Consider the following 18,200-nt stretch of genomic DNA (forward strand, 5'->3'; position numbering starts at 1 on the left):
CCTTTTTCCTTCGTGCCCGTGCTGAGTCAGCACACATACAAGGAAGGTTTGCTCTTCTCTTTTCTTTCGTGTTTGCCTGGGTCAAGATGTTATAAATGGGAAACAAGTGTAAGATGAACTGGAATTTCTCTTGAAATGAACATCCCAGCTGAGGCTATTTTAAACATCCACGCTGAGTGGTTTCCACTGTTACTTTAATGGCCTCAGGTCAGAAACTATCACTCATCTGTAATATGAGAGAATGGTTAATATGCTTTTTATGATGCATCTTTATCTATTTAGGGCTCAAAATCTGTAAGGGAACAGTACAATCAGATCTGGTTTTGAATGAATGACAGAAATTCAAAGCAGCGGGTCATCTATGTTCTATTTAAGCACAGAGGAGAAAAAAGGGACCAGAGTCCAGGTTATTTGGAATGTATGGGTTTATGAGTAATCAAAAGGATGATAACTCATCCCAGAAATAGTTAGATGTTTCCCATCTGCGACAGACGAAACAGCTATAACACAGCAAGGCTTAAAAAACGATCTGGAAAAATGGATGTTTGTCATTTCTGTTAGAAAATCATATTCACACATGGCCTTACTATGCGTGCAGGTGCAGGAATCACACACCTCTCATATGTGTGATCACAGGCTACCACAGGATACTTAACCTTTGACTTCCACTATCCCTACTCTCTGACAAACACAGACTGGCAAATATAGTGGAGGTGGACAGGTGTGTGGTCAATCAGCTGTTTTCAGCACACACCTCTGGTGTATTAATGTGCTTTATCCAGCAGAGTGCAGCAGCAGATTTCTATGTGAGTGAGTGTGTGTGTGTGTGTGTGTGTGTGTGTGTGTGTGTGTGTGTGTGTAATGGAAAGAATTCTGTATGCCCTTTGGCAGTGTCTGCACTCCTGATTCAGGAGTTTCGTACATGTGTACATCTGTGAAAATATATTTATGTTCCGGTCTGTCTGCGCTCTGCCTGTGTGTCTTTTCATTGTGAGGTACGTATGGGACAAAACATTACACAGCACATGTGGTGAGTGATGTGGAAAACAACCAGGGGAAGGAAAAAAGAAAGAACCGATGGAGCAAAAGGAAAAATATAAAAGGGAATATGAGAAACAGGAAATTAAATGACAGAAATGGGAGGTCAGAGGAGAAAGAGAAAGCAAAATCTAAGGATGAAGTCAAATCACTCATGTCTGTCACTCCCACTCCACAGCTCCAACACTGGGAGAGGAACGTGCCGGGAAACTCAGAGAGGAAAGCAGCATAAAAATCCTGCCGACCTTAAATGACAAGTGACGATGTATAAATGATGAAAAACCAGAGGGATTATCAGCCCGCTTCTACCAACAAACATCTTTTTTAATTTTTTTTCACACTGTTCAATAAATACAAAATGTAAACAAGCTTCATATTCATAAACAACAAAGACAACGGGCATCATGAGATCTGACTGAAATTCAAAACAGGAAGAAGAAGAACCAGGAGGTGTTTCAGACCTCTTGCTGTCGAGCGGCACTGATCCATACGTGAGCGACACCGGGTGGAACCACAACAATGAAAGCAGCAGACTGTGGCAGGCAATTTTCAAACCCTGCCAACTTCACTGTCTTGTACATCTTGTATTGCTTATTATTTATATGCTTTACAGGTAAAAAAAAAAAAAAAAGAAACACTTGCACGCGCACACATTCACACTGATTTAAGCTGTGCTTCACAAAGAAGCTCTGTCAGTCAAATACAACTAGCTCTCTCAATATTACCAACATTTAAAAGTCCAGCTGGATTTCTGAACACTGAACAGCGTTATCTGTTTACACCGTTTGTCCATTTTTTGTTGAACTGCTTCCAAAAAAAAATTACAATTAAAAATCCAACACATGATCAAGGCACGAAAATGAAGGCAGCATATAAGTAAATGCTGGTGGGTCTTTTCCGCAGTTCACTTATTGAGTCTTTTATTTCCATTTTACAGGCCCGCTGTGTCCACTTTGCCTCGTTACAATCCTGAAGCTGATACAGGGTGGGTGTCAGGGGAGGGGAGGGAGGGAGGAAGGAAGACCTCACAGAGCAGCTCTGGCTTTTTGTCCGTCTTGGACGAATAAGGGAGGCTCAGGGATCAGTGGTGTCTCCAGGTTTGTCTTTTGTCTGAAGCCTTCATCACCATGTCATCTTCTTTGTCATCTATAGATAAAAACAAAATGTGCTGAGCACCCACGAAACAGGAAGTTGTGCTTTTACACTAACACTGTGCAGAAACAGCTTCTAAGTACAACGTTTTTAACCCGGCGAGAAGCAAATTCTTTCAGTGCAGATATTTACATGTAATTAATAGCTATTTACACTCATCACTGATTTTTTATTACATATAAAGCGACCTCTTAAAAGGTCAAGAGAGTGTGCTTACCGAGACATTCGGGGCAGCAGGAGCCCTCTGTGCGGGTGATGTCGGTGCAAGTCAGTAGTGGACATTGTTTCCTCTGACACTTGGTCACACCATGCTGTGGAGAAAAAAGAAGGATTCGTGAAAATAAGCAACATGTGGCAGTAAAGGTTGTTTGTTTCCTCTGATAATATTAGATATACCTGCTGTATTTTCTAGCTGTAAACTCAACACTGAATAAATGCATTAATTGGGTCTCCTTTTTGATGATTTTTTCAGATTATCTGGCTTTTCAACTACTAAGCACTATTTTCACTACCCACTCTAGCTAACAGAGGTAGCTAACTCCATAAGCTAGAATGAGTACGTAGGTTACAAAGTTTTTATTAGAGATCTTAAATGAAACCAGCTGTTGCCTACTGGAGCTGGAAATATAGTGAGAGTTGACCAAACAGATTAACCAATACAGCGAGCTGAGAGGCACTTTAAATACTGAACAGCAAAACTGGGGGATGACTCAACATACACACACACAGCACACATGCACAGCACATTCACATTACTGGCTTCAGTTCCTTATCAGATCTTGTATTCAGTTATCGTGAATACATTTAGTCTGAACTCTCTGGAAACTATGATTCATTTCCTTAGTTATATAATGAAAATATCATCTATCATCCATTAAGCATCAGAAAAAACATTAATAATATAAAAGTAACATTTTGGTAAAGTAAGAGAATTTCCTCTTGTGTCATATTTACTTACATCACACCAGCAGTTGATGCACTTCATCTCCCCGAAGAGTGGCACCCAGGGATGCCAGCTGTCGCTGTTGTGGTAGTAGTTCTTGCCAAATTTGCAGTATCTGGGGCTGTCTGCTTGCATCATGTCACTGTGCTCCAGGGCTGCAGTGGTCCTCTCCTCCTGGGGGCACACCTTGCAGCAGTCGGTGGGGTGACGTCTCACTGGGTGACTGCAGGTCAGCATTGGACATGTCACCTTCTCACAGTGAACCTCTCCTGTAGATCCCTATGGATAAAACACAGCCAACAGCAGGAGGTCAGCAGCAATTTTTAACTTCAGCAGCTGACTGATTGCTTTTTCCACATAAATAGTTTGGACATATCCCAAGAAAGAACTGATGAGAAATGTATTAAGGCTTCACTTTCTTTGGACTCTAATACAAAACAAATGACCCATTAAGAGCCAGAAAGTAAAGCCAGACAGATGTGAGGAGATTTATTGATATGTATTTACCTTGCAACTGCACACGGCACATTTAATGTAGCCAAAAGGAGGAACAAAGGGGTGCCATGTGGTCCCAGGGGCATGCATCTTCTGGTCTCCTTCGAAGTAACAACCTGACAGAGAGAAAGGGTTACTGAGGACAGTCAGTAAGAAAATCCCTGAAGGAAAAAAATGCAGCACCGAGACATGCAGAAATAAAGGCAAAATAAAAATGAAAGAAGACCTGTTACACGTTTTATTTTTTACATATGCTGTTATGGTAGTTTATCTTATACACTCGTGTATGTACAACCCAGAGCCTTTAAATGATCATTTTGGTCTGACTTTTGGTTTAGTAAGAGCAGATATCCTCAATATGATCTTAATGTGATCATCTCTGGCACATAGCTCTGGCGAAAACTGCAGAATCCCCACCCACCTGTTGCTCTAATCTGTTTTATGAGGAGCAGCCAATCAGAAAAAAAGCTGACTGAAAAAAAGAGGAGGAACAGAGCTAAAATGACTTTCACTCAGCAAATAATCTGAGGAGCTTCGTCAAGGCCCAGTATTCTTTCAACTCACGCAGAAGTACTGAAGTAAAGATTAAGAAAAAATTATAGGAGATGGCAAAAAAAGTTAAAGAATGAGAAAGAAAGAAGAGCTGAGTTATAGACAGGAGAAGTGGTTCCTACCTTCAGGATGTTCATCAACCCTCTCTGGAACTTTCACGTCCTCGAGCTCCTTCCTCTCTGTACAGGAAAAAGGAAATGGAGGAATTAGTTTGAAGCTTTATGATTGCTGTGGGAATAAAATAGATCCACAAAAAGCAGTATGAAACCTGACGCTGAACTAAAAACGGGCTAACTCACCATCACAGATGGGGCAGCATTTGCCCTCCGGTTTAATGGTTCTGGAGCAGGTCAACGCCGGGCAGATGACTGGATCACAGATCACTGTTCGCTTCTACAGAAAAAAGCCCACAAAGATTTGACGTGAATTTTACATGACCTGCTTTTTAAATGTTTTAACATTCTATTCAAATGATTCATTTAAACATCAAAAAAACAATTTTTTTGTGTTTCTGGTGCTAACCTGGCAGATGCAGGAGAAGCACTTGTCATAGTTGGGCGTCCAGCTGGAACCATGAGGGTAGTGCTGGTTCTCAAAGAAGCAGGTATGGGGGTCTTTTTTTAGCTCCTCGGGGTCCTTTGACAGAAAGTCTTCCAACTCCTCCTCCTCCTCCTCTGCCTCGCTCCTGGTCCCAAACTCGCAGTTGTTCGGCACGTGGACCTGGTGAGAGAGAATGTGTGAGGAAAAGAAAGGAAGCGACAGATGGACATGGAGGCCATGAAAGAAAAAGAAGAAGGGGGGGGGGGGGGGGTAACAAGAAAGATGAAAAAAAAGAAAACAGCAGAAAGCAAAGTTAGGGCAAGAGTGATCTGTTGCACAGCTGAGCTTGAGGAGACTCACAAAACCAGTGTCAAGTCATCTAGTTAATTGTTCTTAAATGGAGCATTTTTGTGCTCCTGAGCAGATGGCTGTTTATGTGTTGGACCTGTTTCCTATTAAAACAGCTGGATACTTCTGTTCCACGTGTGTGAGAGAGATCACTCTTCTTAGTTCAACTGTTAAACAACATATTGTTCAACAACTACACCTGCAATGCTGCAGCTAGCTTTGCAAGCAGCTGTGGGCTATGGCTGTGTTGTTTTGTGTAGGCTAGTAGGCACTAAGCGGGCAATCATGCAACCTCGCAAACACAAGGCTTCTTTAGATTGCTAAAAGAAGCTCCCGTTTGCACACATCCAAAATTACACTTCTAAATGTGAAAATCATAGTGGTTCATCTTTTATATATGACCTGAGATTGAAGTGCCTGTTTAAAAAAAAAACAAACAAACACAAATTGAGCACACCAAAGTTGTACATACCCGTCCTCGTATTTCTCCTCTCGGGTTGAGCTTGGTGCTGACCTGGATGAAGGCTGTTCCCTGGTCCAGATGTTTCAGTAATTCAACACTGATGTCCTTTAACACTCCCTGAGCCTTGAGGAGACCAAAAGACAAAAACATTGAGTGGCCTTCTTTACTCCAAATACACTGATGTGCGTAAGGACACATTTATTGTGTACACTGATGTACCTTTGAGCCATAGAAGCCAGTGAGCAGCCTCATGTGGGTGCTATCATCTAGCTCTCCGATCTCAGCCAGTCCGTGGAGGCGGGCGTTCACCGTCAGGTCGTCAGTTGGGCTGAGGCCTGCAACAAGTATCTCATAATGCAGGTGGCAGTATTTGTCCACTGACACCCAGGCGTGGCCAGAAGCACCTGTTCTTACTGGTGGGGACACAAAGTGGCCAGCTAGAGGGGTGGGCAACTCTGGAGGAAGAAGAAGGAAGCAGTTCAGAATATTTGCATGCATATTGGCATGGTTTTTTACATTAATTTCACAATCTTAATCAATGTATACCATGTCTAGGTGCCTCTAGGCCACTATAAGGGAGTGCCTTGATCTGCCCCCGCAGCTCCCCCTCCTGGCTCTGTGCTGTTGCGACATTGATGAAGAGCTCATTCTGCAGCAGCATGTGGATGTGTCGGGCCTCCAGGCGGCTCCAGCTGCCTATCGCCTGCCCCGTGGCCTTGCTGAACTCTGGCGTTAAATCGCACAGGATGGAGCGCTTGTTTCTCCTACGTGGCTTCAACTCGATGGTGAGGCTGACGACATCGCTGGTGAGCCCTGTGACCTGAACCTGAAGAAGAGGAGAGAGAAAGGTTGAAGTCTAATCACTGTCAGAGTTGATGTTTTATTCTAAGGGTGGGGGTTACTGCTGATCTCTCTGTGTTTATGCTTTCCATGTATACATGGAAACATACAGGGTGGGGAGGCCCCAGAACAGAGTCACACTAAACCACATGGAAATAATAATCCTATTTTGACTAAAGTAACTTGACAGAAATGCAGCTGGACCTCTTGCAACACTCAAATAAAATTTGAGTCAAATCCAGTCAAAATATGTATTGCAAGACACATTTGTGAACAACAACAACCCTGCAAAAGTGAGCAGACTCATACCTGGTACTGCAGCGTTCCATTATCATGGAGGTTGAAGATAGCAGATCCCACACCTCCCGTCTTCCCCGGGATCAATGCATCACTGCTGGACATCACACTCTGAATAGCTGAGCCAGAGAAAGACAGATTCATATCAGAAATCCACTTCAGAGCACATTCCTGCTCACACTACTTATCTAAAATCAGCCACGTTGACGCCCCTCTCTTTAATGTACAGCCTGACGCCATGCGAGATGATGTAATGATTTCTGTCACATTCAAGTTTTCTGAGAATAAAAAATATTACAGCCACATACCCATGATTTTATCCATTTACTGAAAAAGAGTCACTGAGAGGGCAGATTAAATTGGACAACTAGTCAGGAGGCGTGTCTGCTTGTGTGGCACTCAGGCCAAATACGTATATGTTAGCACACGTGCACACACACACACGTGCATACAATAACCCACCCAAGATTTAAGCTTCAAAATGAGGTAACCTTAGCTGAATGCAGAAGGCTTAAAAGAGTGGGCTGAGAGGACAGAAGGGAATGAGTAAGAGAGGAGAAAAAACGTCTGAAAATGACACAGACAGAAAGAAGCCAGAGAGGAGGAAAGATGCCAAGGACGACAGCAGATGATGGGATAGAGAAATGAAGGGAGAGAGAGTGGGAATGAGAGTGGGAAAAAGTGGGAAGGAGGGGGGGATTGGGTTTGAATTCTTCAGACATAATATCAAGCTGTTAATCACAGGACTGGAACACTGGCAGGGAAACCCACGTCCTGCAGACTGTGACCTTGGCAGTGCAACTGTGTGAGTGACTATGTGTGTGTAAATATGTTACAAACCAGCATCTTCATACATATGTGTCTGTGTATTACAATAAATGTTTCACGCTAATGTGAAATGTCCAAATATGCATTGCACTGAAAGTATGCACTGTGTGCATGCTTTAACTGTTTCAGACGATTAAGCTGTCCACAACATTCCTCCAGCCACACACACACACACACACACACACACACACACACACACATGCAAACAGTCTTGGTGGGCCACCAAGTCAAACAGAAGGTCTGTAAACATGGTTTTCCCCCAGCGATAAGACTTGAAAGAACCCAGACAGAAAAAAAGTATTTATAGAGGTGAATGACAAAAACAGTCCACAGATGACGAGCAGCAAACCAACAAACATGTTCTCAGCAGCCTCATTGTCTGGTGCCTTAACACTGCTGGTGACATGTAGGCGAGGATGGGCCGATTGCAGTAAATACTTACTGTCACAAGATTTTCTGCCTGTGATGAAACCTGAGATTTGCCTGGGATCCTGACCCTCGGCGGCCACAGTGATCTCTAGCTGACCGCGAGATAACCAGAACAGCTCACGACTGTTCAGATCTGTCAGCACCTCTGCAAAGTCCGGATCCTGCGCACATTGAAAAGTACGAAAAGTTAAATGTGGATAAATATAAAACCATTTTCCTCTTAAAACAAATGCCTTTTCAAATGCTAGCAATAAAAATGTCACATTATGCCATTTTGGATGTTGTCGACAGGATGTTGGTACAACACTGGCATGTTACCAGAGTAACAAAACCTCAACCAGTTTAAACCAGTTTCCAGCTAAAATAAAAAAAAGTTTCTTCATTTTGGGACAATTAAAATGTGATCTGCAGCACAGAGAGCAAAAACAAAAGCCGAAAGACAGTGAAATTGGCTTGAGATAAAATAAATAGGGCAGTCAGAAAGGAATCACAAAGTCAGAACGCATTAACGCACAAATGGCTTTCTTACAGAAAGAACACAGCTTTAAAATTGCCCCCACTCATACATGCACACTTAAAACTTGAGGCAAAAAATATGGCTTGAATTGCCTTAAAAAGTCTCATACTGAGAGAAATTAGATTTAATGCAGGCTGACCGGTCTCCAAGAAGACGTTGAAAAATGTTGGATTAATAGGACAGATGCACACGAGTGTTGGAGAAATGTTACTTTTATGACCTGTGGGGCCGCAGTTCAATATAAATACACATGCACCATAAATCCGCACAGCGAGGGGCTAAAACAGAGTGGGAATGGCGGGGGGAGGGGGGGGGGGGATGAATGGACACAATTATGAGAGAGGAGGAAATGTGTTGTACAAATAAAGCCAATTATCTTCATCATCATTGCCAGGCTAGAAATAGTGTATGAGATGTAATTCATAGTTTTGCGTGTATTTTTCATGGACAGTCTCTCAGAGAAAGAGAGGCGCATCGGCCCTTCACGCAATTCCTGGGAGAATTAAAAACAGGCCCGCCTTTCATCACTCCTCCTCCTCCTCCTCCCTCCATCCATCTCAGCCCCGCAGACCACTAACCACTGACATGTGTGAGGAGTGTGTACGCAGTGCATCCTCTTTACCTCCCTCCTACCCTCCCCTCTTTTCGTCTCCCAGACGTCTCACATCTGTCTCATGCAAAACTACTTGCTAACTTTCTCCCCTCTAGTTTCCTCTCCATCCAGTTTTTTTTTTTAGTCATGTCTTTTCTGTGATCAGAGCAGCGGCAGTGGCAACATAACTAGGATGTGGTGACAAAACCACATCCATCTCTGAGAGAAGGAGGCGTGGGATGTTCTGTGTCCTAAGTTTTTTAGTGAAAACAACACTGCTCCTCCCCCAGTCACCTTTTAACTTTTAGTCTGTCTCAGATATAAATACATCTATTTTACTTTACCCAAAGTGCCCACTTATTTTACTTGGTGATGGATTGAACAACATCTATGGCTCTTTTTGGGTACAAAATATCATACCTGTCAACATTTTTCAAAATCTGGCGTTTTATTCAGTTCTTTTTCATTTAATTTTCAGCATCATACCCAAATATTTTGTGAAACTGTGACATTAAACTAAAAATTTCCCCTCAATATGCACAGTGACTACCTGTCACTTACGGATGGATGCATTATTTAAAAATAACATTTTTAAATAATTTCCCAGAAGAAACATGAAGAAGAAGTGAGTCTTAAACAGGAGTGTTGCGAAGTGTGAAATGGTGGCTACATCAAGCTTATTGCCCCTGGGTACTCACATGAGACGTGATGTTGGCTCGGATCTCTCTCAGGATGTGCTGCCGGTACAACAGCTGGACTCGGACGGGCACCAAAACGGGGTCTGAGAAGAGACAGAGTTGTCTCAGTGTCACTTTTTTACATTCCTTGACTTTCATATTAAAGCATCTACATTTATAGAAAGATTTCAAGTGAACTTCCTCCTCCCTCTCACCTCTATCTCTGTGTTGGATGAGGCCCTGCAGGATGAGGATGAAATGGAGGTTGTTCTCAGTGTCACTCAGCGTCAACATAGCAATGCCTCCCATGGCTGAATTCTCTTCCTCTGACGTCAGTATTGAACTGAATGTCTCTGTATGTAACACATGTGCACATTAGATCTGCATTCTCTTACAGGACTTGTAAACAAAGCCGGCACATTTTAGCTACATTAATCCAAGCGAAGCCTTTTAAGATTACATGAAAATATACACGGCTCCGCTGCTTTGTAAATATTGAGCTTCTTGTGTACTGTGACACAAAGACAAAGGCGTACACATGTCTCAAAAAAAATGAGCCATTGGAGAGCTACAGCATCCCACATGGATACACACCAGCAAACAGTGCTCTGTGTTTGATGATCCTTCCCTCCACTTCGTCTCGTTGGCCTGTGGACGTGGACATACTGATGTGCATCTGCTCAGACTGCAGCTGTCGCAGTAGAGGCTCAGCCACGTTCTTCCATACTCCACAGATCTACACACACAGAAGCAGGTAGGTGCTTAAAAGATGGAAATCATTTTATACTTCTTCAGGATAGCATGCATGTGGCAAAAACACATATCAGACACCACAGGCACATCTGTTGAATACATCCAACCATTGTACTCTCAATCCTGGGCTGCAAAGCTTCAACATAAAACCTCTCCCTGAGAGCAGAGGGAAGAAATGTGGCGTTGTGCCTGTGCCTCATAACTCAAGAGTTCAGGGGTAATCTCCATTTTAATTAGCGATGTTCTCTGTCCCCCTGCTAAGCAGTGATGTAACATGTGAAAAATCCTCTCTTTCCCAAAAGTTTTGCTTAAGCAAAACCCCCTTCCTTTTCTCATGCCAGAGTGTTTTCTCTAAGGTCCTCTGGCGCTTGACGCTGCCATTTATCTAAAAATAATAACAGGCCCAATTTCTGGGACCTGCATTTAGGGGGCTCCTGCCTCACTGAGCAGGCAGTTCAGGTCTGAAATGGAATGTGGAGATGTGTGTGTTTTGATGGGAAATGATGCTTAGTGAGAAGAGTCAGACCTCGAGGAGCATGTGGACATGCATGCACAGTTACTACTGTTACATCAACATATCAGTTTACTGATTTATCTGGATAATGCTAGCCTGCTATTAACCTTAAAAACCTGAACGGCCACGTGTTGATGCTAACCGCAATCAGGCCGATTCTGTCATGTTTAAAAATGGGCAATGGAACAGAGAAGAAGTGTCACCGCATGTGTATTTGGCTTTCAGCGAGTGTGTTTATTGTTTATTATTGCAGAGTGAGTTATGAGTGAAGAAGTGGCAGGGTGAGTGCTCATTACACCGGTGCTTAGTTTCCCTTTCTGTCCAGGAGCACTCACGCACATGTAACAGGGTGTGAGGAGATGATTTTCTATTCTTACCATGTCGGAGTCTCCCTTGGGGACTCTGTACTCGAAAGCAGGGGTCCCATCTGAGTCCAGGAAGACAATCTTAGTGGGATGGCCCATTCTGGAAAGCCAGAGGGAAATGTAAGCGAAATGCAGGCAGAAAAGTTGACAAACTTTTAATTTATTGAAAATAAATATCTTTTTTTTGCCAATTCCAGTTTTATATTCTATTATACTGACTGCTACTCAAAAAACAAAGTTTGTTTTTCCAAAAAATAAAAATATATTAACACAGGAGGTTTGTTTGGAATAAGCTGGAAAGGAGCTGGAATAGTTAGCAACAGGCACTGATATTAGTGGACCTGATCTTTAAAAAAAAGAACAGAACGACATCTGAAGAGAAGCAAAGAGTCTCACCTCTGGTACGTGATGGAAAAGGTCAGGCTGCTTCTGGTCAGAGTAAAGCGAACTCTGGCAACTCCACTGGAGCTGGGCAGCCACGAGTCCTTCAGTCCTGTCAGCACTGCTACAAAGTCTGCACCACAACAGAATGTTTCATGAGCTGTAGTGTTTTATTCAGGCTCTGTGTCATGTGTGTTCAGGACAATTCTGTCTATTTGTAGCAGGTGCTCCACACGTACCTGTGCGGCTCTCCCCAGGCCCCACGTCCTCAGAGCTCAGGTAGGATCTATCATTGTATGACTTCTGGAGTTCCTCCTCTCGCTCTTTGCTCTTTCGGCGGAAATATTCAAAGGTGTTCAGCACAGAGTCAATCTGTTTTTTACCACCTATAAAAGAAAAAACCTGTAAATTACTATCAAATAGTGTATAAGCAAATAGAGATTTTCCCAAACTACTGTATTGAAATGTACTCTGGCTATACACTGTAAATGTAAGCAATGACCTTGTGTAATTTCAATGATAATATAAACATGTAAATTTGAAAAAAGTTTAAATGAAGAATTAAGGTAGAATGAAGTTATCTGTACTCTTTGCCTGCATTTATTTCATTTGTACTTTTTCTCACGGGAATAAGTTCAGTTAGGTTATGTTTAGTCTTCTTGTGGATGTGTAATGTGGTTTCCACTGTTTGTGTGGCTAAGAACACTCTAAAGGGTTAGCCAATAACACATGAATAGGACACATGCATGGGAAGAAAAATAAGATGTTTGTCTCTTAACACATAATATAAATCCTGTGTATAATAAGCGTGCAAAAGTTTAAAAAAAAAGTTAAATGGAGTTTTTTTTTTAATTTGATATACTAGAATTGGTATATTCTTTTGGAGGCAATGAGTCTGCATATTTTTTAAGTAAAGTCAACGTGTCAAAATCGGACAGTGTGTGACTTATCCCACAGCAGTAACTACAAAAGTAAGAAAATGATGTAAATAAACATGTGGTGTAACTTAACTAAATACGAATAAGAAACATTAACTTAAGGTGTTTATTTTGACTTGTGAAATGCTTCAGGATGATAAGTCATATGAACAGCACACAGCACGCCAGAGTAAAAGAGCTCTTATTTGAGCCACAAGTTCTTGCATAAGTGAAGCCAAGTCATCAAACTCTGGGAAAAAAAACCCAACTGCTATTAACTACTTTTATGGTACTGAGATTTCTTTCAGCATCTGCCTTTGAAACAGTGTCAGTACCTGGCAAGATAAACAGCATAAAGACAAACATTTGAAAACACATTGTGCCAAAGTCTGGTTCACACATGACAATAAAACACTGGCTTCTGTGTTTTAAGAACGGATGGAGTGCGAAGCAAGTGGATAAAAGGGATCGGACAGTGACAAATCTAGGCTGATCATGGCAGGTAGAAATTAATTCCAGAAGAATGAGCAGAGACGGGAGGAAACAAATGAGGCAGAATACGTCAGACGCCACTTATTTCTTGTTTCTCAGCACAAGGTTGTCTCTTGCAGCAGAGGAGTTTAAGGAGAATTGGAAGCGACACTGGCATGCGATCCTAACAATGACCTGCTGTTTCACACAAACTCTCCTGATGCTATGTGTGGCCTTCGCTGCTTTGCACACACACACACAGAGACAAAAAGTGACACATGAAGCCCTGCTCATTCAGCCAAATACAGCCTCTTTGATATGTTCTTGAGAAAGCAAACCACACACTGCCTCTTACTCACTCAAACGCTATTTTACCAAGGCTTTTTTTCCCCTGAGGAACTCAACTGGACTGTCTGCTGTGTGATTCACACACACACACACACACCACCTAAAACTCATCTCCAATCTCATAATTCCACTGCTCTACTGGGCACGCTTAAGCCCTTCTGGGCAGCATCACTCTCACTTCTCCCCAGTTGGTCCTCAGGTGCTCACACACACACACTAATACACCCACCATTTTCCAACACTTACATAAATATACCAGGTGCAAGGTTGCCAAAGCTAAGACAAACACACTCAACCTTTTCCTTAAAGCTTGACCACAACAGACACGCACACACATATATAAACACACAGTGTCTCCACAGTGTTTTACCTTTACTTTCCATTCCATTACCACACATGCCATGGAGAAAAACACCCATGGAGAATAACACTGTAGCATGAAGGCCCACCCTTTGTGTGTGTGCGTGCGTGTGTGACCATGTGTAAAGCAGCTCTGACTCCCTAATAGGGTGAGACTGTGTGCGCAGCAGTGTGCAGACAAGGTAAGTGACTATGTGAGAATGAGGCTAAATAGGTGGGTGGTGCTTTCAGCTGAGACTGATTAGAGAAAATGTCCATTTGATGCGGCTGAATGGAAAATCAATTGACTCGCTCATTGTATTCAGCAGCTGTTCAGACGGCGAACAAGCTTACCCAAGGAGGGAAGAAAAACAACAACAACCAAGGAAAAGTTATAGAGAGGAAGAAGAAAAAGAAAGAAATAGAAGTTGAAAAAATTGCTCTTGTGACAAAAGGGGGGAAACAACTGCTCTCTCCACATACAGTTTGTTTACTGAATTAAGAATGTTCATGCTTGTTTATTCAGCTGCCTGTTTTTCGTGTGTTTAGGACAACTAGAATGGCGTGACATCTACAAAAGCTGAGAGCAGCATTTGAGCTGAGAGGATGATTACCTTGAAGACAGGTTTTGCAGCAGTGCCCCGCCAGCTGGACGGGATTGTCGCAGTCCAGGGTCGGACAGTCCTGTTTTGTGTTTTTGCAGTTTACCTTTCCCGACACCTTACCACGGCGACTCTTTTGCTGCCAGAGAAAAATAAAAACAAACACACACACATTAGTCAGCTCATCTGGAGTTACAGCTCACTGCAGGGAAAAAAAGTCAAACACAACATGTGGAGTGAGATCACACTAAGCCAAAACTTACAGGTTCACAGTGGCACTGGACACAGGGCATGATGCCAAAGGGCTCCCCCAGGTCTGGGTGCCACTTCTCCTCCAAGGGATAAGAGCGACCTCCAAATGAGCATCCTGCAACACAAACGGTGTTGATTACACACAGCAAACATTAGGCGATTACAACCTCATTTCTTTGGCTCTTTCCAAAATAAAGAACTTGATTAGAAAAGCAAAACAATATGCTTAAAAAAATGTTTTTCTTTTTGAGATATGCCAAAATTAATTAGGGAACACAACAACAACAAAAAAACTTAAAAAAAAAAAACATTTTAAAAGATAAGCTGAACTTTCTGATATTTAGAGTTTTCCTACTATGTTCTGTCATAAGCTCATATTAAACATGGGCAACATTTTCAAGGCCGAGTATAAGGCAAATAAGGATTATTTTGAACGGAATATCATGCAAAGCTATTCTAGTAAGTTATAATAAAAAAAATTAAAACATTTAAAAATAAAAAAACACACAACTTAAAAAATAAGGATAATACTCCACTTTAATAGCAAGAAAAAGAAAAAACTCATTTTTATGACAAACCACAGATCAGACCACGAGTGCCATTTGCATACTTAAAAACAAATAAATCCCACACATGAGCTCACTGCCCAGACTTGCTGGAAGCTACCAAAACTCCCTGGATGCCTCAAATTTTGGAACTCGAGCTTTGCATCCTGTCTGACCTAAATGATCCAGAGAGAAGTTCCACTCAAACTTTTATCAGAGAAACCCAGATTCCCCAGAAACACACACACATCTTAATTAATTCAGTGGGCATATTATAAAGATTATACAGTATACTGAACTTCTAGTGAAAAGGATTTTTACAGTACATGATGGGTTCAGTCTACTTTGAAATGAAAGTGAACAATGGGCTGCAACTCTTCCCATATTTTGCCCAAAGTGGATGCGAAGGAACTCCAACACTCTTGCAGAACATGTGAGCCTTTCACTTTAAACCCAGTGTGCTGGAGCAGAGTCACGGCTATAAAATACACATCCATGTCCTAATATGTAGGGACGGGGCTGTATATTGATGTTACAGGGGATAAAAATAGCTTTCAGTGTTGTTATTACTAGGCTGCACTCATAATTAAGTGTTTGTCACGCCGAGTTACCGCAGGAGTATTATAATTATTTTTGGTTAGGGTGACTGTATGTGGTGTGTGCACACACAAACTTGATGTTACCCTGGCCAGCTTCACTCGAGCTGATGGCTCTCCCCCGCTCACGGCTACCAAGCTGGTTCGCATTATTCTTTCATTAAAGTTACTGCACACTTTAAACAGTCCAGTCGAGTTAAAGGGAGAGCCAAGCGGAGAGCCTCGCCACTCCGCGCTGTGCTCAAATAGAGAAGGAGGCTCTGAGGAGCCAGCGCTTGTAATGGAAAGTCGATTGATTAGAGTTTCCAACATGAAATTACACGTTATAACGGGTTTTTTTAACGTGGAGTTCCCGCTGCTCTGAGCTCCAGAGTAGTTACCTTATAAAAACCGCGGCGAGCTTTTGTACGAAGGGGCTTTCACACATGAATCAAAAGACATCGACTGCGGTTATGACTCACATGTTTGCCGCTGGTTTACACATGAAGCAACCTGGAACCGAGAGGAAACTAGAAAAAACGACTGTGTACTGCTGCAGCGGAAAAAACTAACTTTTAAATGTCGAGATTTAACGGTCTTTAAATGTTAGCTAGCTCCGCTATCGGCGCTGCTGTCGCGTGCACAGCTAGAGGGGTGAACTGGGGTCATAACCCCACACCCATGAAACAACTCAGGGAAAAATAGACATTTTAACAGTAAGTACTTTTATACCAAATTATGCACATATTTTTAATACAGTCTTCATATAAAAAAGAAATAATTAATAACAAAAGTTTTAAAACAAACAAAACTTTTAAATTGTTAATTAGCTGCTGCTCAGTGCTGCCCCCTGGGTCACAAACTGTTTACACAGCAGGGGTTATCTGATTTGGAAGCCTGAAACTGATGCTAACAAATGCAGCTTAGGTAGTCAACTTCTTCAGAGGCTTTCAAAGCGTGCGGCCATTTTTATAGCTATTGTTGGTATAAAAAAAACAAACGAGTATACTCCAGCTGCCAGCTCAAGGCTGCAACACCGCTTTTCTGACGTGGCTTTTCCAAAAACAACATACCTGATGTTCCTTTGAAGGGCAGCGGTTCTCTCTCGGGCTGGATGGGCAGAGAGGGAGACTTGAGCCGTGAGGCCGCTCCTCCGTGCAGCCACCACGCGCAGCTCAGCGCGCAAAGCAAGAAGTGGAGTGCGCAGGGAAGCAGCATCACAAACCTCCGCAAAGGACTCCCTTCAAAAACTCCCGAGAAACCGGCTTCTTTAAACCGAGAATTACAGTAATGAGAGGGAATAAAAAAGTTTCCCCCTTATAACAAAACGTCCTTTGTCGTTAGCTGTGAACGTCCGCTGTTGAGAATCATCCGAGTTTCGGCCAGACAAAAAGTTTTCCGTGAGCAGGGCAGTCTTTCCTCGGTACCAGCGGTCTCTTCGCAGCCTTGTCTCGTTTGATTTTATAGGCTGCTTCCCTGACAGCTCCAAACAGCCGGGAGGAGGAGGAAGGGGGAAGATGAAGGGTGGGCCGGGTGATGGGTGAGGGGGTGGATGATGGACAGGGCAATCGACACCCCTATCAACTCAATACGCGGTCGAAACGACGGGGCAGTTACAGCAGTGTGTTTCAACACACATATCTGAGATGAGGTGACGGCATAAATATCTTTCCTGTCATTGAATTAGCTTGGTAAATATTTTTTTTCTGGTTGTTGTTAAAATAAAATAGCTTCTCTGCAACACCCCCCTGCTATTTTTTTCATGTTGCATGTTTGATGTTGAGGTTATAAAGGACCGTGGGTGCTTTTAATAAAGTTTAATACGCTGCTGCTTCGATATTAAAAGGTGCCAGGTATAATTGTTTTTTGGTGTGCCAATCCCGTGGGAGTTTGCGCAGTTTCGATAGTGGCATGCTGCTCTCTTGATTTAGTTCTTGTGTAATTGAATCAGTATTGGTGTTATTTAGCGGTGATTATCCATTTATCTGTCCGTTTCCCCAACTTTAATCATTTGGCCTTTGCGCACATTAAAGCGCTGTGCCGTAAGATAAAGTCTAATCTGCTCACCGCGATGAGCGGCACGCTTTCAGCCATCTGACGCCCACGGACATGAGCCACGAGCTCTGGGGAGAAAGTGGGAATCTCCAGCTCATGTACAGTAAGGAATGTGTAAGTGTCCGCTGCTTTCTGTTCCCTTATTTTTTCAAGTGCGTTTGGCGCTGAGACCTAAGTGACTTAACAGAAACAAATGAAGATAGTTGGAATACCTCATGGCAAATTTCTCCTGGCCCTTCTGCAGACATCTGTGCCCCCCTCCCGCGCAGTTTCCCTTTGGCTTGTCTCGAAGCCATGCCTGCTTGAGCGATTCCACTTAAAATCACATGTATTTTAAAATAAAAATTATTCATTTGTGGATGTGTTGGGGGC

General features: G+C 42.6%; 1 protein-coding gene across 2 annotated transcripts; it reads right to left on the reverse strand.

Moving 5' to 3' along the window:
• Positions 1-245: 245 nt before the first annotated feature.
• chrd (chordin) lies at positions 246-17,269 on the reverse strand. 2 transcript variants are annotated; one of them, XM_085130608.1, is made up of 21 exons: positions 16,847-17,269; positions 14,665-14,768; positions 14,414-14,540; positions 11,964-12,110; positions 11,740-11,857; positions 11,356-11,443; positions 10,306-10,447; positions 9,927-10,064; positions 9,733-9,815; positions 7,939-8,086; positions 6,681-6,787; positions 6,078-6,357; positions 5,751-5,986; positions 5,541-5,654; positions 4,703-4,900; positions 4,480-4,573; positions 4,303-4,359; positions 3,641-3,744; positions 3,149-3,412; positions 2,408-2,501; positions 246-2,184 (listed from the first exon to the last, which is right to left on the reverse strand). In XM_085130608.1, exons 1-21 carry the CDS (start codon positions 16,989-16,991, stop codon positions 2,120-2,122), a joined length of 2,853 nt encoding a protein of 950 aa, XP_084986734.1. In that variant the 5' UTR covers positions 16,992-17,269; the 3' UTR covers positions 246-2,119. The 2 variants fall into 2 exon arrangements, with proteins under 2 accessions (XP_084986734.1, XP_084986735.1); XM_085130609.1 differs by lacking the exon at positions 16,847-17,269 and adding an exon at positions 16,256-16,809.
• Between the last annotated feature and the right edge of the window lie 931 nt (positions 17,270-18,200).

The sequence above is a fragment of the Neolamprologus multifasciatus genome, chromosome 14, assembly GCF_963576455.1.
Source record: "Neolamprologus multifasciatus chromosome 14, fNeoMul1.2, whole genome shotgun sequence".
NCBI classification, from domain to species: Eukaryota; Metazoa; Chordata; class Actinopteri; order Cichliformes; family Cichlidae; genus Neolamprologus; species Neolamprologus multifasciatus.

What these genes read in the sequence shown, in the direction of transcription:
- chrd (XM_085130608.1), bottom strand. Translation starts at nt 16,991, where the DNA reads ATGCTGCTTCCCTGCGCACTCCACTTCTTGCTTTGCGCGCTGAGCTGC. An exon ending in TTTTCCATCACGTACCAGAG is followed by an intron (nt 11,444 to 11,739) that starts GTGAGACTCTTT and finishes CTGGCTTTCCAG; the next exon opens with AATGGGCCATCCCACTAAGA. An exon ending in ACACAGAGCACTGTTTGCTG is followed by an intron (nt 10,065 to 10,305) that starts GTGTGTATCCAT and finishes TGTTACATACAG; the next exon opens with AGACATTCAGTTCAATACTG.